General features: G+C 48.7%; 2 protein-coding genes across 2 annotated transcripts in view; one reads left to right on the top strand and one right to left on the bottom strand.

The window, feature by feature from the left end:
* Nucleotides 1-18,859, top strand: part of NRBF2 (nuclear receptor binding factor 2) — a 1,206,382-nt gene that overhangs the window by 872,325 nt on the left and 315,198 nt on the right. The window lies entirely within an intron of this gene.
* EGR2 (early growth response 2) lies at nucleotides 6-6,856 on the bottom strand. Its single transcript, XM_050803054.1, has 3 exons — nucleotides 6,622-6,856; nucleotides 3,864-3,972; nucleotides 6-2,482 (listed from the first exon to the last, which is right to left on the bottom strand). The coding sequence occupies exons 1-3, from the start codon at nucleotides 6,718-6,720 to the stop codon at nucleotides 1,221-1,223; spliced, it is 1,470 nt and encodes a 489-aa protein (XP_050659011.1). The 5' UTR covers nucleotides 6,721-6,856; the 3' UTR covers nucleotides 6-1,220.

Raw genomic sequence — 18,859 nt, 5'->3', positions numbered from 1 at the left:
AAAAATATTGTTGAAAAGTATTTATTTACACTATAGTCACAAACCATCCATTATCTGAACTTCAGTTAGTGGTTTTGCATTAGAATAGATTTATTTTTTCACAACTATTAAGAGCTAATGACCAAACAAATCAGCTCCAGTAACATTATGTACATTCTTATCTGAAATTTGACTACAAAGGTAACACTTTTAAGTCACAAAACAAAGCATACAAAAATATACTTTCTAAAAAAAATTCCAAATATTAATAGGCAGAAATATACAGCCATACTAAACCCAGGGAGTGATTTTTCTTTCCATAAGGCAACCCATTTACATGCAGACCCTGTAACATTGTCTACATCACACAAGGCACCAAGGACACTTCCAACACAATTGCATGCATCCTAGTTTCAGAGAATATATGTACATCCCCCTTAAATAAGTTAACCTCTGACTCATTTCAAGAGATCATAAATGCTTTACATTTTTTCCCAAAGATTCAGAATTGTAGAGAACAGTGTACATCAAAAATACACGAAATCTGAGTGGATATACACTGAAAAAATAGTCTACATTTCTCAACTCGAAAAGGAGCAGATATTGCTATGTCCCTCCCATCACATTGCACTTCTGTTCTCTGAGTTTATAATACATATTGCTTCAAGGGTTGAGACAACTAGATATGCTCTGATTCGCCATTCTAGGGCCACAGAGTGCGGCATAAAGGCCATACTTCACTCACTGTACAACATGCCCTAAATCAGTCCCAAGCCATAAAGTGCACATCAGTTTTGCTTGTCTTTTTGCTGTTCCCACTTGAAGGGATCAGCGTCTCCCAACCTATTGTAGAAAATGTCTTAGATCAACTCTGACATCCAGGGTCAAAAACCTGTGATGGGTCAAAATAAGGGGAAGTGGGGGAGCAAAACCTAGTCAAACAACCCTTTAAAGCAGGGTCAGACCTCAGCCCTCTTGGCCAGGGGTCCCCCACCACCCCCTTCTGAGCCTCCCCTTTGCCTTGGGTTGATAGTCAACTCACCTAAGAGAGACTAGAATGGGCTAAATTCTAGGAAGGAACTGCTTCTAGGTGGAAAGGGGGCAGTGCTAGCTCCACCAAAGCCCTTTGCCCAACAAAGGGAGGGAGGGACAGGGAAGGGTGGTAGTGTTTGTTGTGCAGCTCCAGTGGACAAAGGGCCTCCGGGACCTTTGGGAACTGGTGTGTCAGCCCGAGTCTCATCTCAAGGTGTCCGGGTCCGAGAGGAGCAAGGGGCGAGCGGCCCTCCACCAAGAGTGCTGCTGCTGCTGCTGCACAGGGTGCCCCCAGGCTGCACGCCCCCAGAGCAGGAGGCTGTAGAGGGGGCTGGCACTGAGGCAGAGGGGGCACTGCTTTTCCGCTCTTTCTGTCTCAGGTGGATCTTGGTGTGGCGCTTCCTCTCATCACTCCGGGCAAACTTTCGGCCACAGTAGTCACAGGCGAAGGGCTTCTCACCGGTGTGGGTGCGGATGTGGGTGGTGAGGTGGTCACTGCGGCTGAAGTTGCGCATGCAGATCCGACACTGGAAGGGCTTATGCCCAGTGTGGATTCGGATGTGCCGTGTCAGCTCGTCGGAGCGGGAGAACCGCCGGTCGCAGCCTTCTGCTGGGCACGGGTAGGGCCTCTCGTGCACTGGCGTCTTGCTAGGTCTGTTGGGGTACTTGCGAGGCCTCAGAATGGGCCGCAGTGGCAGGTGATGCGGGTTATAGGCGGCGGCGGCCGCGGCGGCGGCTGCTGCTGAGCTGCTACCAGGCAGTCGGGGTCCCTCGCTGCCTCCACTGGCCCCTGGTCCGGTCACCCCAGTACTGGGGCCCCCCAGGGTAAAGTTACGGATGGTAGAGAGTGGAGTGAGTGGAGGGGGCACCCGCAGGGTGTCCAGGGGGCAGGGAAAGGGCTTACGGTCTGGGCCAGCTGTACCATGTAGGTCTCTCTGGCACTGAGATGGAAAGAATCCAGGATAGTCTGGGATCATTGGGAAGAGACCTGGGTCCGTGGCTGGCTTGGGGGACGGATAGGAAGGAGGTGGTGGGTAGGCCAGAGAGGAAGAAGTGGAGGTGGTGGCTGCTGACAGGAACGCAGAAGGGTCCTGGTAGAGGTCTCCTGCACAGCCAGAATAAGGAGGAGGAGGCGGTGGTGGAGAGTACAGGTGGTCCAGGTCAGGCTGGGTCTGGGACATGGTGCACACACCCAGGGGTCCTGTGGCCAGTGGGTTGGGGGAGGCAGAGGTGACGCTGGATGAGGCTGTGGTCGAAGCTGGGGAAGTGACCCCTTGCAAGATGCCTGCACTCACAATATTGATGATGCCTTCTGGGTAGCAGCTGGCACCAGGGTACTGAGGGTCAATGGAGAACTTGCCCATGTAAGTGAAGGTCTGGTTTCTAGGTGCAGAGACGGGAGCAAAGCTGCTGGGATATGGGAGATCCAACGACCTCTTCTCTCCAGTCATGTCAATGTTGATCATGCCATCTGGGGAGGGAAAAGGCAGAATGGAGGTGGAACAATGAAAATACAGCCAGGATTCCCTTCTCACCCCGGCTCACATAGGTCCATTCCCAAGGCCCAGAGTCTCAGCACTGTAGAGCTGGGGCAAAGTCCAAAAGGTAGGGAAATTGAGACTCACAGACAGTAAGAAGAGGCCAGCCCAACTGTGGCAACCATTGACAGTATGGAACTCAAGAACTACCTCCAAAAAAGCAGAATGAGCTTTTCCCAACTCCCCTCCACCCCCAGCCATCTGCAGCTCTAGTCCCCAATAAAAAACACCCAATAATAGCAACAACAATATTTTAAAAGGCCCCATCTGCCCGGAGCTTCTCTCCCTCTTCTTTGCCTGGGGGTTCCACGGCTGAGGCACCAGGACAAACACCACCCAAGAATCGACCTAGTGCCGTGATGCTGCCAAACCGAGAGGAGAGCCCGAGAAGCGGGTGGGTGACTTCCCGGCTGCTCCCCATCCGCAGCGCCTTGTGCCTTTCTCTCCCTCCCTCTCCCGCTGCGCTTCAGCTGAGGGCTGCTGGAGGGAATGGGGGCTGTAGAGGAAGGAGTCCGTAGGTTTCCCTGCCCTCCCAATCTTCTCCGCCTTTCCCGACAGCCGCGCGTCCCCGCCTCAGCTCAAGGCCAGTGGCCCGGCTTCGAGGAAGGTGCGGGGGCCGCGAGAGACGACTTCCACGGCATCGCCAAGGAAACCGGCGTCGCCGGTGCCCCCGCGGGCCTCCCTCAGCAGTCCGTGGGCTGCTTCCCGCCGTTGCTCGCCCTCCTCCACCACCCACTCCCTGCCTCCGCCGGCCGGAGCCCCCGCCTTGCTAACCCCCTCAACTTCGCGGGCGGTGCGCAGGTGGGGGAGCGCCTCCAGGCCGCAAGAAGGGAGCGCTCCGAGATTTTCCCGGGGTCGGCTCTGCCCAGGAGGGAGCTACCGACGATTTCTCCTGGCGCTTCTCCGCCGCTCGGCTCTCCAGGCGCGCAGCTCTCCCCGGGAGCCCCGAACTTTACCGTCACTTTGCCCCTGCCCCGGGAGAGGGGAGGTCGAAGTGCTACCGGCCAGAGGGCCTGCGCAAGCCTCGAAGCCTGAAGGGACGCCTCTTCCACCCCCATCCCTGCGCTCGCCCGGGGCTGGGCGCGCCGGGGCGCACGCACGCCGGTTTGCTGGCGACCTAGCGCATCTGCCCGCGCGCCCTGGTCCCTGCTGCCGCAGGTTCCTCCTACACCCACTTCCAGTGTTCAAAGCCAGTGCAATCAGCACCGTCCACCTGGAGCCCCAATCCTCTCCTGCGATTCCCGCACACCCACTGCACCCCACCCACCACCTCCGGGCCGCGCAGGTCCCGGCCTGCGAAGACACGCGGCTTACCTCCAGCCACTCCGTTCATCTGGTCAAAGGGGCCTCCCAGTTCGGCATTGGGAAAGATGGTCACCGACGTGGCGGCGAGGTCCTCCACCGGGTAGATGTTGTCAGACAGCTGGTGCACAAAACCACTGAGAGTTACTGGGATTTTGTCTACGGCCTTGGCGGTCATCATTTGCTCCTCGCACAACCTGGAGACCCAACTCCCTCGCTACCTGGAGTGTCAGAAAAGCCGTTTTGGAGAAGGGTTGGACTGAGCCTGGGATGGTATCTCCTTTTGCCCTCCACACTTAAAAACAACCACCACACACACACCAAAAAAAAAAAAAAAAAAAAAAAAAAAAAATCAACAGAAATAAAAGTAGCAAACAAGTTGCTGTTTTTTAAGAAATAAGAAAAATGGCTATTTGCCACTGACTCTCTCCTGTCTGTGTTCCGGCTGCTGGGAAGCCAGGAGTTGCTGGTGTAGTGTTATTATAACAGTCAGTGTGTCCCCTCGCCGAGCTATTAATCAATTGCTCCTTGCTCAGTTAGACGGAAAGTGTTGCTCTAAGTATTTATGGGCAGGTCTTCAATACCCGTGACGTCGCTGCCCATATATGGACTGAGGAACAGGGCTGGGCCAGGCGGCTTTTGCCGTCACATGGCTGATTTGCATACACGGGCTCGGCCGCGCGGACTCCGCCGGGCTCGCGACTCCCAGCTCGCAGCCGGCGGGGATCCGCGGGGGTCCCGGGCACGCGGCCCTAGCTGCAGCCTGGGTCCGGGGCACAGGGATCGCGGGAGAGAGGGCGCGCCATGGACCCAGCCGCAGCCACAGCGGGAGAGCGAGCGGCTCCGGGCTGCGGCTCAGCCTCCCGGGGCGGGGAGGAATTCCGGTTCTCTGGGACTTTCCAAAAAAGGCGAAGATCCGGTGCCGGCGGCTCCGCCTCCCTAGCCCTTGTTTGGGAGCCATTCCGGAAAATTAAACTTCGGAAAGAAACCGAGCTGAGCCGAGACACTACAGTCAAACCCCTACTCACTTTCTTGGCAGCTCAAAACCGCAAGCAAAAGGAGGCAGCGAAGAAAAAAAAAAGCTACATGCATTCACGGAAGCTGACTGCTTTTTTCTGAATTACTTGGTGGAAAGAAGTGGCTGGTGATAAGAGTGAATGCGTATTGCTTTTTTGGAAAGTCTGTTCTATTTATACAGGAGCGAAAACGGAACAGGTTTGGGTTGTTTGTTTGTTTAAGTATTTTGGGCACCTTGGGACTGGGAGGGTAAACCCTAGGAGGAGCAGAATTACTGTGGGGAGCTTCGAGAGAAATCCTCAGCCGGAGACACCCTCCTTCCTCTGCCCGCGCGCTCCCCGCCCCCCTTCAGCTGCTGCGCGGAGCGGGCGCCCTTCCCGGCGCGTCTGGGCGGTCGGCTGCGTGGGGGCGTCCAGATGGAAGCTTGGACACTCACCCTGCCCCTCCACACACACATACACACACACACTCGCTCCACTTCCGCTACACACTCCCGCCCCCGCTGCCCTCTTCACACACCCGCTCACACACCTTACACTACACACCTCCCTGTTGACTGCGCCCGCGCGCCCGCGTTGCCAGCAGTGTCCCGGCGGCAGAGCGGGCTCCGGGCTCGCGGGACAGGAGGCTCTGTGAAGACACTGTCTTAGCCTTCACTACCTGTCCCGGCAGCCACAGATTCCTCCTGACCCCCATGGCCCACTATCCAGGGCCGCGCCCTGCCCGCACCCGAGCCAGAATACACGTACTAGAATAAATATTTTCTCTCCCTCCCCAAAAAACACCTTGGTGAGCCCAGCGCGGTCCTCAGTGACGGCCGAAAGCATCTCTAATCACTTTCAAGACGCCATCCCCATCCCCCAACCCACTCTTTTTACTTTGCGAGACCCCGGTAGAAACCCTTCTGTTTAGTTCCCAAAGCAATTTTTAAAAACTTTTCCAAAGTCCAAATAGCAGCAGGTTCTGGCATGCTGGGCGCAAAGCTTCCACCAGTGAGCCCCAGCCCGCATAGGTAACCGGGCCTGGCCGGGGCCCCACAGGAGGCTGGTCCCGGGTGCCCAAGTCCAGCGCACCGCCGCCTGCATGGCTCATTCATGGTCGTTTGTGCAGGTTGCGAACTGCCCCAGAGCCCTTTCCCGCTCCAAAGCCGTGGAGGCCAGGGATAATGCGCAGGGTCAGCCTCGCGGGCCTGTCCTGTTCCTTTTTCACCCCCGGCCCGGAGCGGCACTAGCCTAGTGCGGGCCGGGGCAGGCGGGAGCCACTGCGCCACGCCGTGGAGGGAGCGCGGCGCTGCAGGCGGCTCTCCAGCCGCTCACCTGCCTCGACCGCTGCAGCCGTGCGCCTGCTCTCGCCAGGCCCAGCGCACCGCGGTCATGGCCCTGGGGCGGCCGGGAGCGGTCTCTCCCTCTGCTCTTCCACCCAAGCGCTGCTTCTCCCTCTCTCTCCAAAAAAGCCGGTCTCCGGCGGCCGGCCATCTCTGATGTAAGTCACCCAGAGCACATTTGGGAAAGTTTCTCGCTCGCGCTGTGCGCTTTTTTCCAATTGGGGATGAAAAGGACGTGGAAAGAAATCGCAGCAAGGTTAGCACCCTAGTAGATACCCCACACCCAGCAAAAATGTGCAAAGTCCTAGAAAGAAAGAAAGGAAGGAAGGAAGAGAAGAGAAGAGAAGAGAAGAGAAGAGAAGAGAAGAGAAGAGAAGAGAAGAGAAGAGAAGAGAAGAGCAGAGCAAGAAAAGATAGCTGCGTTCTTACCACGTGTGCCAGCCCGCTCCGCCTGCGCTCCGGCGGGTCCCGCGGCCCCCGCGCTGACCATGGGGAAGACGACGCCTCGGAGGGGAGCCCGACTCGCATCTCCGGCCCTGAGTCCGAAAGAAGGGGGGAAAGCCAAATTATGCAAATGCGGATCCCTGCGATGGGGCTCGGGTTACGGCCCCCGCCGGCCCCTGAGGTGAGGCACCCACCGGCGGCAAGCGCGGGCGCGGCGACTGCTCGAGCTTCGCTCCTCTCTGCGCACGTGGGCGGACTGGCAGGCGGGCGAGTTGCCCGGGCCGCCCCGCGACTGGCGCAGCCGGCAAACCCGCCAGCGGTCGCCGCGCGCCGCCCGGAGGGGGAGCTCCTGGACGCCCGAGTGCCCGGCCAGCAGGCCGCGGAGGGCAGGACGCGGGCCGGGGGGAGGGGGCAGGGGTGCCTGAGCGAGGGAAAACCGCGAGGTCTTCGGCTGCCACCCTTCCCGGAGGAGTAGGCCAATGGAAGGCGGGTGGAGGAAGGAGCCCCATCAAGGAGTCTTAAAAGCACATTAGAGTAAATGAGAGTGACTGACCCTCTGAAATTCTTCGGAGCTTTCCAAGGACTCACACCACCCCCTAAGAGCTACGCTGCACCAGCCCGTGGTGCGCAGGGAATGGAGTGGGGGCGGGGACGGGCAGCAGCTGCGGGGAGGCCGGGGAATGCCTGGGGCCAGTCCTGGGAAGCCTTTATTGAATCTCCTCTGAAACGAGTCAGTAGATAACTCTCGTAACCTTTGTTTTTTTGAGTGTCTCTTGAAGTACCAACCCTTAAATATGGGTAGTGCAGGTAATGGAACAGAATCAAGGCGCACTCTTTCAAGCCAGCCACCCTGTGGATAACCTCAGAAAGCTAAAGTGGCTTGCCTAAAGTCACGTAGCTGGTAAGTGGTCGTATCCAAACTTGCAGCCGGGTCTTCTGAATCCAAGTACAGCGCACAGTGGTCGCTACATAGTGCCCTCAGGAAAACCCAGGTCTGAAAAGTGAACAGTTCTTTGAGGATTGGGAGCCTAACTCCCCCCACTAGCGAAGAATCAGGCCCCTCCGCCAATTTCATCTCCTTTCTTTGGCGTGTCTGAGGAGAGCAAAGCTGAGGTCAGGGTTTTCTACAGGCAAGGAAGAAGGGACTGTCATGGACACGCCCCCTACCCACTGTAAAGGGAGAATTTGAGTTCCTGGGCTCTCCAGACTTAGATTGTGAATGGAATAGCCAGGCTGGCACAAAGCCAGCATACTAATAGACGCTGTCATAAGAGGAGCCAGCCCCACAGTATCCTCCCTGGAGACAAGAAGAGGTGAGAGAAGAAAGAAGTGCGGACAAATAAAAACTTCACAGGGTTTACTGAGCAAGATACTGTGCTGGAGGTGGAGGGGTGTGGGGATGGAGAATGTGAGAGTTGAATACCAACATGTACCATGGTCCCTACTATTAAACATTTGAACTTTTTTGTTTTCACTTTCTTTAAAATAGAGCTGTAAAAATGCCCAAGTAAATGGGGCACTCCAAGATGTATCAGGGCTATTAAAAGAGTAGCAAACTCATGCCAGATTCTAATTTGCTTTGTCCAGATTCCAGAGCCCGAAAGTAAAATAGCAAGGATGCATAGAAGCCCTTTAGTAGGCTTACTCCTGGGGTTGCAGGAGAATGTTTGGGGTGACAGGCAGGGGTGGCAACCTGAAGGTCCTAACTGGACCCCAGGGTCCCCTGAGTGATTTTCAGGTTTTTTTTTTTTTTTTTACCCAGATTTGAAATTCTCATTTACAATGTGGTGACAGGATCACCATCAGTCAAGTGGGATGTCACAAATAATTTGTTAATATTTGTGTTTTGATTTATTAACATTTTTGCACATCATAGGCTCTACCTATTGTGATGTCATTTTTGTTCCCTTCCATACTAATACTGTTACGGGAATGGAAGACATAAGAAGGTCAGAATTTGCCTTAACTGGGGACACTCATGAGGGTGGGGACCTCAGACTTCAATGGCGTAGAACATGTGCACTTCAGTGAAAATCAGATCAATTTCCAACTCTGCCATCCAGCCAAGCTTTCTTAAAGGTGCCCCTGTATGCTGAAAAAAACTGATAAATGGTTCTCTACAACCATTCAACAACTGATAAATGGTTCTCACTACTAATCTGGTAATCCCAGAGGCTATAAACCAAGCCCAGGCTATGCCAGTCAAAACCGTTGTGAAGCTTGAGGAAAGCATTGCTTTGCACCAGTCCAGTGTGCAACTTAAGTCACGTGTCACTGGCACAAAAAATCTGGACAGGAGGAGATAAGAGCTCTATGATCTAATTTTGTTGAAGCAGCAGCACAAGCAGTAGCACTGGCCCAAGCAGTGGGTGCTCAGGTTCCCTTTAGATATTTTATGTGCCTCTACTAGGTGTCCATCACTACACCAAACCCCAGGGGTATAATAGTGCCTGAAACTAGGCCTGGTTCCCACCCCATGGACTTAGCATTGTGTATCACACAAATACATGACTACAAACAATGACAGTGTTTGATCCCAATGAAAGAAAACGACAAAGGACCGAAGTGAGTCTTGGAGGTTGAGGAAGACTTCTCTAAGCAGAGATCTGAAGGATGTGCAAGGATTGGGGGAAGGTCAGTGGAGACAGGATGCCAGGGAGAAAGAACAGAGGTTGAAAGGTGCCAAGGTGGGAGGAAGCAAAGTTCATTTGAGGAATGGGGAAAGTCATTAGTGGAAACTTCTAAGGCCATCTCCATGTCTAGAGCACTGGGGCTGAAGGTAGCCGGTACAGGCATCCTCCTTGGAGTGTCTCCAGAGAGACTTTATTCTCCGAGATTCTTTCTTTGCTCTGCCTTTTCTTTTTCTGGCTAATGGCAGTGACATTAGAATTTTTACATTTGAAATTTTTTACCACTCAGCTTCTGTAAGCAAATGAGAACATGCTGACAAGGTTTCAGCAAGGAGAACATACACAAAAATGCTTATTGATATCAGCATTGTGTCTTGGTGACAGTCGCAATGAAAAACATTTCTTAGTTGTCTATTTCTTAATAAGGAAATGACAGACTGTGTGAATTTTGTCCCATTTTAAATGAATAGAGTTTATAAGTGCAGCTTTTCTAGTAGAAACACATCCTGACAAATCTGCAGATCGCTTTACCATTGCTGGCAAAAGATAAAAGGTAAATCAATGCATGGTATACCATGACCTGGTGTCCACTTTAATAACTGATAGGCTGACAGTCTGATCACAAAGGTTCAAAGCATAATCTTCATCCCAAATCATGCCTTTTTATATTTTTGAATCTTTCAGCTTATACCTTTAATTTATTATCTCTAATTATATAAAAAATAAAGTTTGCTATAACTGAGGAGCTTATGGATTTTTATACACATATTACTAACCTGCTTACATTACCAGGTTATGGGGAGGAATTTTTCTTCTTCCAAATGATGTCATACTTGTTATAGAAGCTTTGCTTTTATACTGACAAAAGGACCAGGCCAGTCAGTGCATCCAGTTGTCAGAGCAGTTGCTTCGCAGCGTTAAACCAAAAAAAAAAAACAAATTGTATATTTCAATCAGATAATCTTGATAAGAATGGTCATTATTTCTCATGATTACGGTTAAGGTTATAGGCTCTAGAGGCCCATAAGGCCTGGATTTAAATCCTGTGGTCCTGGGTTCAAACCCAAATCCTGCCACTACCTGGCTATATGTACTTAAACACCTAGGTAGTTAAAAGTTCTGGCAGGGCGCGGTGGCTCACACCTGTAATCCCAGCACTTTGGGAGGCCGAGGCAGGCGGATCATGAGGTCAAGAGATCAAGACCATCCTGGCCAACATGGTGAAACCCCATCTGTACTAAAAACACAAAAATTAGCTGGGCGTGGTGGCACGCACCTGTAGTCCCAGCTACTTGGGAGGCTGAGGCGGGAGAATCGCTTGAACCCGGGAAGCAGAGGTTGCAGTGAGCCAAGATCATACCACTGCACTCCAGCCTGGCAACAGAGTGAGACGCTATCTCAAAAAAAAGAAGAAAAACTTCTGTAACTTCTGTGTGCCTCTATTTCCTCAAATATAAAGTGGACAGAATGATTATAGGGTTGTTTTAAGGATTAAATATAATAATATATGTAAAACCCATAGCATATTGTCAGTATATAATAACTATTCAGTAATTGTTAGCTATTAAATCATTATTATTGACTGTCCACTCTGCACCAGACACTATACTATGTCTAGGTTCATTGCTTCACTCCTCACAACCACCTTGAGAAACACGGCTGTTTATTCTCATTTTACTGATGAGGGAACTAAAGCTCAGGGAAGATAGCTCACCCAAGTTCACACAGAACCAGAATATGAACTCTGTTCTCTCAATCACCAAAGCCCACATGTTTCAAGTACATTACATAATGTAGAACAACCACAGCAGATAAAAGTGAGACAGTGGCTATACTTCAAACATTGATATAGGAAGTATTTGTTGCATTTTTCCAAAATTCTGAGCTTCAGCTTCCAAGAACATTGATAATATCATTACTGAGCAGGCGAAAAAGGAACCCAGAAGGCAGAGGTTACTGGCATGTAATTTAAAACAAGCAATACCTTTGAGGAAAATGTCATCTAAACTTGGAAAGCCAAGTTCCACATTAATAATAATCTAATTAATATATCATCTTTCTTTTCCAGTAAGACCACAATACATAACAATAGCACTGTTGTTCTTCCAAGGAGGTTTGGGAATATAGAATCGAAATATAAAATGCAGGAAGAATGGGTTAGCAAATGGCCTGCAAAATCTAGAGACAGTGCTCCATAAGGGACATTCTTAGCCTTGTGCAGCCCATGGAGGAGCACGTCCTCGTGTGATCCTCTCCATATTCTCTATGCCATTACTTTTTCAACTTAATTATAAATCCCTTTAAGGCAGGGACATCAGAAATGTGTTCTCTGTTTATATTCCAATCAAGCAAAGTTCTGGATAGGAATCCAATATATGCCTTTCCAGCGACGAGAAGCATCTGAGATTTTTATACTGTCTTGTCAGATAGTTCCCAATTAATTCTACCCATCCCCCTTCATGCTATGTCTAACAATTTCTTAGGGAGATGTTGTATTTAGAACAAGGGCAAGGACCTTGGAAAGCATCCTCTGAAAGGTTTGTCCTCAGATACCCCCTTTTGCAGAGGTTTAAATCTTTAAGCTGTGAGGGGCCACTCTCTGTCTTCAGGATAGTGAGTGCTACTGACATGGTAGCAGCCAGCAGTGAGCCACCCCCTCTCCTTCCTGACTCTTCTCCCACCTGCTAGTGGTCCCAGATGCAGGGCAATCGAGGTAGCCTGGGGAATGGAAAGGACTCCAGGCACAGAGTTCCAGTTCTGCCTCTGCCAATGGCTCATGGTGCTATTTGGGGTGGGTGGTTGATGCTACAAGGCACCACCTGTGCTTGCTGCAGTCACATCACTCAAACCTTTAGTGACAGCCTTGGGAGATAGGCTTTTATTTCCCTGTATCCAGTGATACTTTTTAACCTCATGCCACAAAGAGGTAGAGACATCACATCCCCTTGTGCCTGCCAGAATTTTAAGTAGCAGCCAAGGGAGCCATAATGTTTAGAAAAAGAGTTTTACATCTTCACTATTTTGAGTGAGGAAGGTGGTGGGAGCAGGGGAAAGGATTGGGCAGAAAGAGAATGCAAGAAGCTGGTGCTGGGTACAACACTGTGTACTGGAAATACCATGAGATTAGGAATTGGCCTTAATGGTTATCTCTTCATCATAATAATGGCTGATATTTATTGAGCATTTCAGGATGCTAACCACTTTCATGAGTGGGATGCTTTATCTTTTTTAATCTACCAATCACACTATGAAGCAGATATCATTATACTCAAGAAACTGAGTCACCAAAGCCCAAGTTGCAGAGCTGATTAAGTGGAAGTGCCAAGACATGAACCCAAGTAGTCTGACGCCATTACTGGTGTTCCCAGTACCTACTCTAACCGGTGTAACTAGACAAGTGACTTAACATCTCTGAGCTTCTGTTTCTTCATCTTTAAAATGAGACTGGGTATGCCTGCCCTAAGTGCCATTGACCAGAGCATTGTGAGACATCCAAGGAAGACCACATTCTGAAAAGCAAGATAATACTGCAAATATAATTGTTGTCTCCCAAGGCAATTGTTTGGGTCGCGGGGCCTTCAGAGACAGGGCTGTATATAGATTGGGGTAGAGTGGGAGGCCAAGTTTATGATTCCAGGACAAGACATCAACCACCGAACTCAACTTGTGACTTGTTTGCTTGCTGACCAATCCTAAGACCCTTCAAGGTGGCCTCTTTTCCTCTCCTCGTGGTGCAGAGTGGTCCGTATCTGTGTTTTCCTTCTTATGTGGAGAGAGGGGAGTAGGGAAATGTCCCTTGGAGTCCCTTTGGAACTAGGCCTTGGTGGGTCTGCCTCTCCTGATACTAACAGCAGGCCCAGATACGTGGTCATACTCCTTCTTGAATCCTCATAATTAACTAGATTGTGTGCGTCCCTCTGAGGGCTGTTGTGGTGCCAATGTGCTCACTACTGAGTAACAGAACGATTTCAATAAATGGCCTTGTATGCTCAAAAGAGAGTCTCCCCAGAGACCTGGCAACCCCCAGCCTTTTAGAATTAGACAGATTGCTTTTTAAAATATGATTATTCAGACAACAACCCATGAACACTTCAAAAAGAGGAAAACTGGAACAATTTATTACAGCCTTTCTTCCCTTTATTTGAATTTCATGAAACAAGAGGCACCAAAAACATGTCCAAAGTGACCATTTTGGTCCCCTCATCTGTTACTCAGAAATCCTAGAGATGGAAGGTGCTTTAACAAGGGTCTTATTCCCTCACTTTTCCTGTATGTCAGGCTTTTTAAAATCACAGATTGCTCTCATAGAATAGCAACTCGAGTGGACTGTTACCAAACAAATAGAAACTAGTATCTGGAAGCCCAGTATGTATAAATATCAGGTAAAAGATGGGTGGGTGGCTATAGTTGAACCTGAGTGGACTTGACTCCTTCCCTACCATGCAAATCCCTGATGAAGAGGACTGAGACACTGTGATGGTTACTACTGAGTGTCAACTTGATTGGATGCAGGAATACAAAGTATTGATCCTGGGCATGTCTGTGAGGGTGTTGCCAAAGGAGATTAACATTTGAGTCAGTGGACTGGGAAAGGCAGACCCACCCCTAATCTGGGTGGGCACAGTCTAATCAGCTGCCAGCACAACTAAAATATAAGCAGGCAGAAAAATGTGAAAAGAGAGACTGGCCTAGCCTCCCAACCTACATCTTTCTCCCATGCTGGATACTTCCTGCCCTCGAACATCAGACTCAGCTTTGGAACTCGGACTGGCTGTCCTTGCACCTCAGCCTGCAGACAGCCTATTGTGGGACCTTGTGATTGTGTGAAATAATACTTAGTAAACTCCCCTTTATATATTTATCTATTCTATTAGTTCTGTCCCTCTAGAGAACCCTGACTAATACAGACACCTTGTCCAAATTTCCTGAGATTTGAAGGCCACTGCTGTAACTTAGAGGCTCAGCCCATAGCATGCTGAGCCAGGGGCTGTGGATAAGCAGGTAGGTGAACCAGAGGGTAACTTGTCTCACTTCCAAATGCCCAGACTAGCTCATAGTGTTCTTTTATCCATTCAGCAAATATTTATTAAGCACCTACTATACGCTAGGTATTATGCTGGATGCTTGGAATGCATCAGTGAACAAAATTCCCTGTCTTCATGGAGCTCACATCCTGAAAATTCTTATGAATTTAGTTCCAGGAACCAAAAAAGGGAACTAAGTTTGTAGTGTCTTCCTCTATCTTCAGCCAGAATCACATTTAAACCACCCACACTCAGGTATGAATCTCTCCTAAGGCCATCAGAGAAAGAATACCAAACTTGTTTTAGTAACTCATTCCGGTATTTAATACGCTCACAAGACATTCTTCAGAGATAGAATACACTCCATTTTAGTATGCATTTTATTTTGTTTTTTCCTCAGGAGACCTAATAGAAGTTAGTCACAATGTTCTGAGTAAGAACCAGTCAAAGGCTGGAATACAGCCCTCAAACTTCTCTGTTTAACATGGATAGAATCTCAGTTTCTATAGCCTGTCCCCAGGATTTTCATGTTTTGAACCTTTCACCATCCACATCAACTCTCCGATGAATTTCCCCCACACTTCCCAGTGGTTGTAAAGCCCAGTAAGCCACTTTAGGTGCCACTCTACCCTTTCCAAGTCCCTTTCACTCACATTACTTCATATATAACCCTAAGATGTTGGCAAGGCCATGTTCACCTCTCCCACTGCACAGGGAAGCCAAGTGAGCCCCAGAGGGGCCAAGTGACTTACCTAAGTTCACACAGCTAGTAATGAGGCAGAGGCAGCATTGCCAGCTGGGTCTCCAGGTGCTGAGCTTCAGAGTTCTGTCTCATGGGAGCCTCAGTTACCATTTGGGAAGGCCCAGGTATGTGAGGGCTTGTGCAATCCCTGAGACATTTTGATGGCTGGTGGCCAGTTAACATTTAGGTCATGTGTTTTCTTTCCCAGGTGTGTGTTGACCCTGTTCTGTACCCTGTGTCATATGACCTCTAAAGGTAAGGACTGGTAGCATAAAGTAAAATCATAACCACCATCAATCGGCCAGTTCCTGGCCTTCTGGGTCATCAGAGGCAGACTGGGGCCCCACCAGCCCTAGGTCCATCCCAGTTAGTACTCAACTGTCCCATATCTGTGAGGTTGGCACTGACTCACTGATTGCCACCCTCTGGGTTATCAGCCTGTGGTGCAACCAGAAGAGATTCTCATCTGTGTGAGGTGGCTCAAGTGTGGTTGGGTCTCGACTGGGGTGACCAGCCTGACCAGGTGGAGGAGATAGACTCATCCACATCATCAACAGAAGGCTTTGATGGCTTTGTTTTTTTCCAAACTTAGGTAACCTATGCCACGGTATGCTCAAAAAAGATCACAATATTATTTTCAGATGAAATCATTTGTGTTTGTGGCTAAAATTTGGCCTCATCATAATTCATTTGATGGGTAACACCATGCCACCCTTTCAGTCTTGCCCAGAGGGTTGCAAGATGGTCCTTAATACAATGAAAGGAGATGGTGTATAGTTACAGGAACTGGCCCGTTAGTGTGCTGGGCCATCTTCTGACCTGACTCATTATTAGAATCCTAGTCCCAATAATCTATTGTAAAACAATAATAACAACAAAGAAAATGCCCTTTAAGAAGCTAATTTTGAAATAATCTAGGTTCTCATTATAATTTTTTTAAAAATCCGGACTCCTTACCACAACCTGCAAGTCTCTACATCAGGGGTCCCCAACTCCCAGGGCTACCGACTGACACCAGGAAGTGTTAGGAAGCGGGCTGCACAGCAGGAGGTGGCGAGTGAGCATTACTACCTGAGCTCCACCTTCTGTCAGATCACTGGCGGCATTAGATTCTCATAGGAGCATGAACCCTATTGTGAACTGCGCATGCAAGCGATCTAGGTTGTGTGCTCCTTACGATAATCTAATAATGCCTGATGATCTGGGGTGCAAGAGTTTCATCCTGAAACCCTCCCCTGACCATGTCCGTGGAAAATCTGTCTTCCACAAAACCAGTCCCTGGTGCCAAAAAAGGTTGGGAACCACTGCTCTAGATGACCTGGCCTTGTCCTACTTCTCCAATTAACATGTCTCTCCTCTCTCCCCACTGCTCACCATGCTCAACCATTCCATGCTCCTTCTCATCCTGTGCACCAGCTATTCCCCTTGTCTAGAATGACTCCTGCCCCCACCCTTTGATCATCCTATGCCTAGTCCTTATTCAAATCTCAACACAAGCCTTCCCTTCCCAACCCTCCCCTCTCTTCCTTGGTCACCCTGACCATTACTGTGCTTTATTTTCTTATATTAGGTGTATTCTTAGTGAGTATAAGCTCTATGACGGTAAGGGCAATGCCTATCTGGACCGTCACTGTATCCCCCCACCAACAACAATGCTGGCACAGAGGAACGTGCAGTAATCATTTATTGAATGGATGGGATGAATGAGCGAAGATCAGCCAGGTTTGGGATTCACTGCCTTATTACAACATTTTGCCCTTCCTGAGTCTTAGCTGCCTAATCTGTAAAACAGGAGTATTAGCCTCCGTGGCAGCTAAGGCCCCATATAGCTTTGGCAATCTATTATTTTCTGACCCTGTGGACCCATGGAGAGCCCAAGGGCCTCCGCCTCAACTGTCACCCCAAACTGGACCATAATTTTGTAAATAAGGCAATATCACAAGTCCCAATAAGGCAAAATATATCAGGCCCATTGAAGAGGTCTCCCTCCTGCCAAGAAAGAGTGAGGTTGTGCTTAGGAAGAGGCTGGATGATCCTAATAGGAATTGTTCCCCATGAAGTCTGTTTGATTGAATTCTGTTGATTTGCTAATGCCAAGGTATTTGCAAATGGGTGGAACAAATGAATATTCTGATATATACATGAGCTGTGCTTAGAAGGAAGACTTAACTAAATCTGCAACTACTGGAACCTCTTTTTAGTTTTATAAATAAAGATAATTTATCCTTTTTCAATCTTCAGAAAAGTCCCTCGGACTTCATTAATTCTTTCAAATGGATATTCTGCTTAAAGTGACATAGAACATAATGGGAAGGAGACAGTTAATAAGAGGGAAAGAAATGGTTTTTCTACCTAATTAAAGAATAGAACCTTAAAGTAACTTGTGTTCTTTGATCTAAGGCAGTTAGGACTGCATGTTGCTTTTGAATGAATACTGCTAAATTTCAGAAAATAAATACCATTATTATCAACATTTGGCTTTGAATATCCTAATGGCACTCCTGTAGGCTTACTTTAATTTCAATGATATATTTTAATTTTGGCTATAGAATAGAAACTACAGTTTACATAATTTTTAGAAAACCAAGAACAAGTTGGCTTAATTGGGGCCTGGTTATTTAAAACACACACAACACAAATCAATAAATGGTGTGAAGAGAAAATAGTCATGCAAAGAAAGAAGTCAATTTTTTTTATCGTCATAGTCCAAAAGTATCTGACCTATCAGGTGTAAATTGTCACTGACAGACACAAAAAGGCCATTTATTAGACTTGTTGGGCCAATGCTGGCAAAATAAATGAGTAAGTATTTTTGATACCTACTGAGTGCCAGGCCCTGGGTCAGAGGTTGTAGAAAATGAAAGATGAATTTGAGTCCATGTCTCTTGGAACCCATAGTCCAGAAAGAGGTAAGACAGGTGCACACATAAGTAGATTGCACAGAGGGACATGATAGGTATGATCAGACACATTCAAAATGTTGTTACAGGTTCCAAGGAAGAGGACAACAGCTGCAAGTATAGTAGTTGGAATCAAATAAGGCAAAGCATGTGAAGGCCACTCATTTTTCAGACGTGGGTGTTTTTATGTCCTTCATAGCTCATTAAACCTCTGTACACTATACCTAATACAATGGGATGGCTGTGGGAGATTATCAGTATACACTGATCGATTAATCAATTGACTTGATTGATACTTAGTAAAAGATAAATGAAACATAGTACAAACACAGTCCTTAGCAACCGATAGGTAGAGTTAATGGATTCTGGGGGTTTACCTGAAGATTAATCAAAAGTTTGGCTGCTATAGTTGTAGACTCATAAACATAAGTTCTGTAGGTATCTATCATTTTTAGTTTTCTGAGCTAAGATTATTGAAGCCAGTCAAGGGAGGAAAGACCATGCATTTGTACAGCCTAATCAGAAATGAAGGAGGCTGCATTTAGCAGCAACTAAACTTTCTTTTTCCATCAAAATATTCTGAGAATCATGTCCCAGACATCTCACCAAGAAGTGGTTGTGTGACTGTGTCAGGGGAAGAAGCAGGCCCTGAATTGTGCTGGTGTGATTTTACCTAATAGATGGATAGAAAATAAAAGTTCAGCTTTGAAAAGTTCATAGGGCTGTCTGCTATGATGTGCAGGCATCTAAAGACAGCATTTCCCCAGACACCCTAAACCCTGATCACTGAACCCTCTGCAGCGAATCTCACCATTGAACGGCCAGCTTTGGTCTGCACACACTGTGGGATCCCAGGCCCCACCAGAAACAAGCCATGGAGGAACAGCCAACCTGCTCATTTCAGTTTGTTGCCGCAGCCTACACCTC

Source organism: Macaca thibetana, chromosome 9 (assembly GCF_024542745.1).
Source record: "Macaca thibetana thibetana isolate TM-01 chromosome 9, ASM2454274v1, whole genome shotgun sequence".
In the NCBI taxonomy this organism is placed as follows: domain Eukaryota; kingdom Metazoa; phylum Chordata; class Mammalia; order Primates; family Cercopithecidae; genus Macaca; species Macaca thibetana.
The sequence above is the reverse complement of the archived record's forward strand: the minus strand, read 5'-3'. Positions and strand labels throughout refer to the sequence as shown.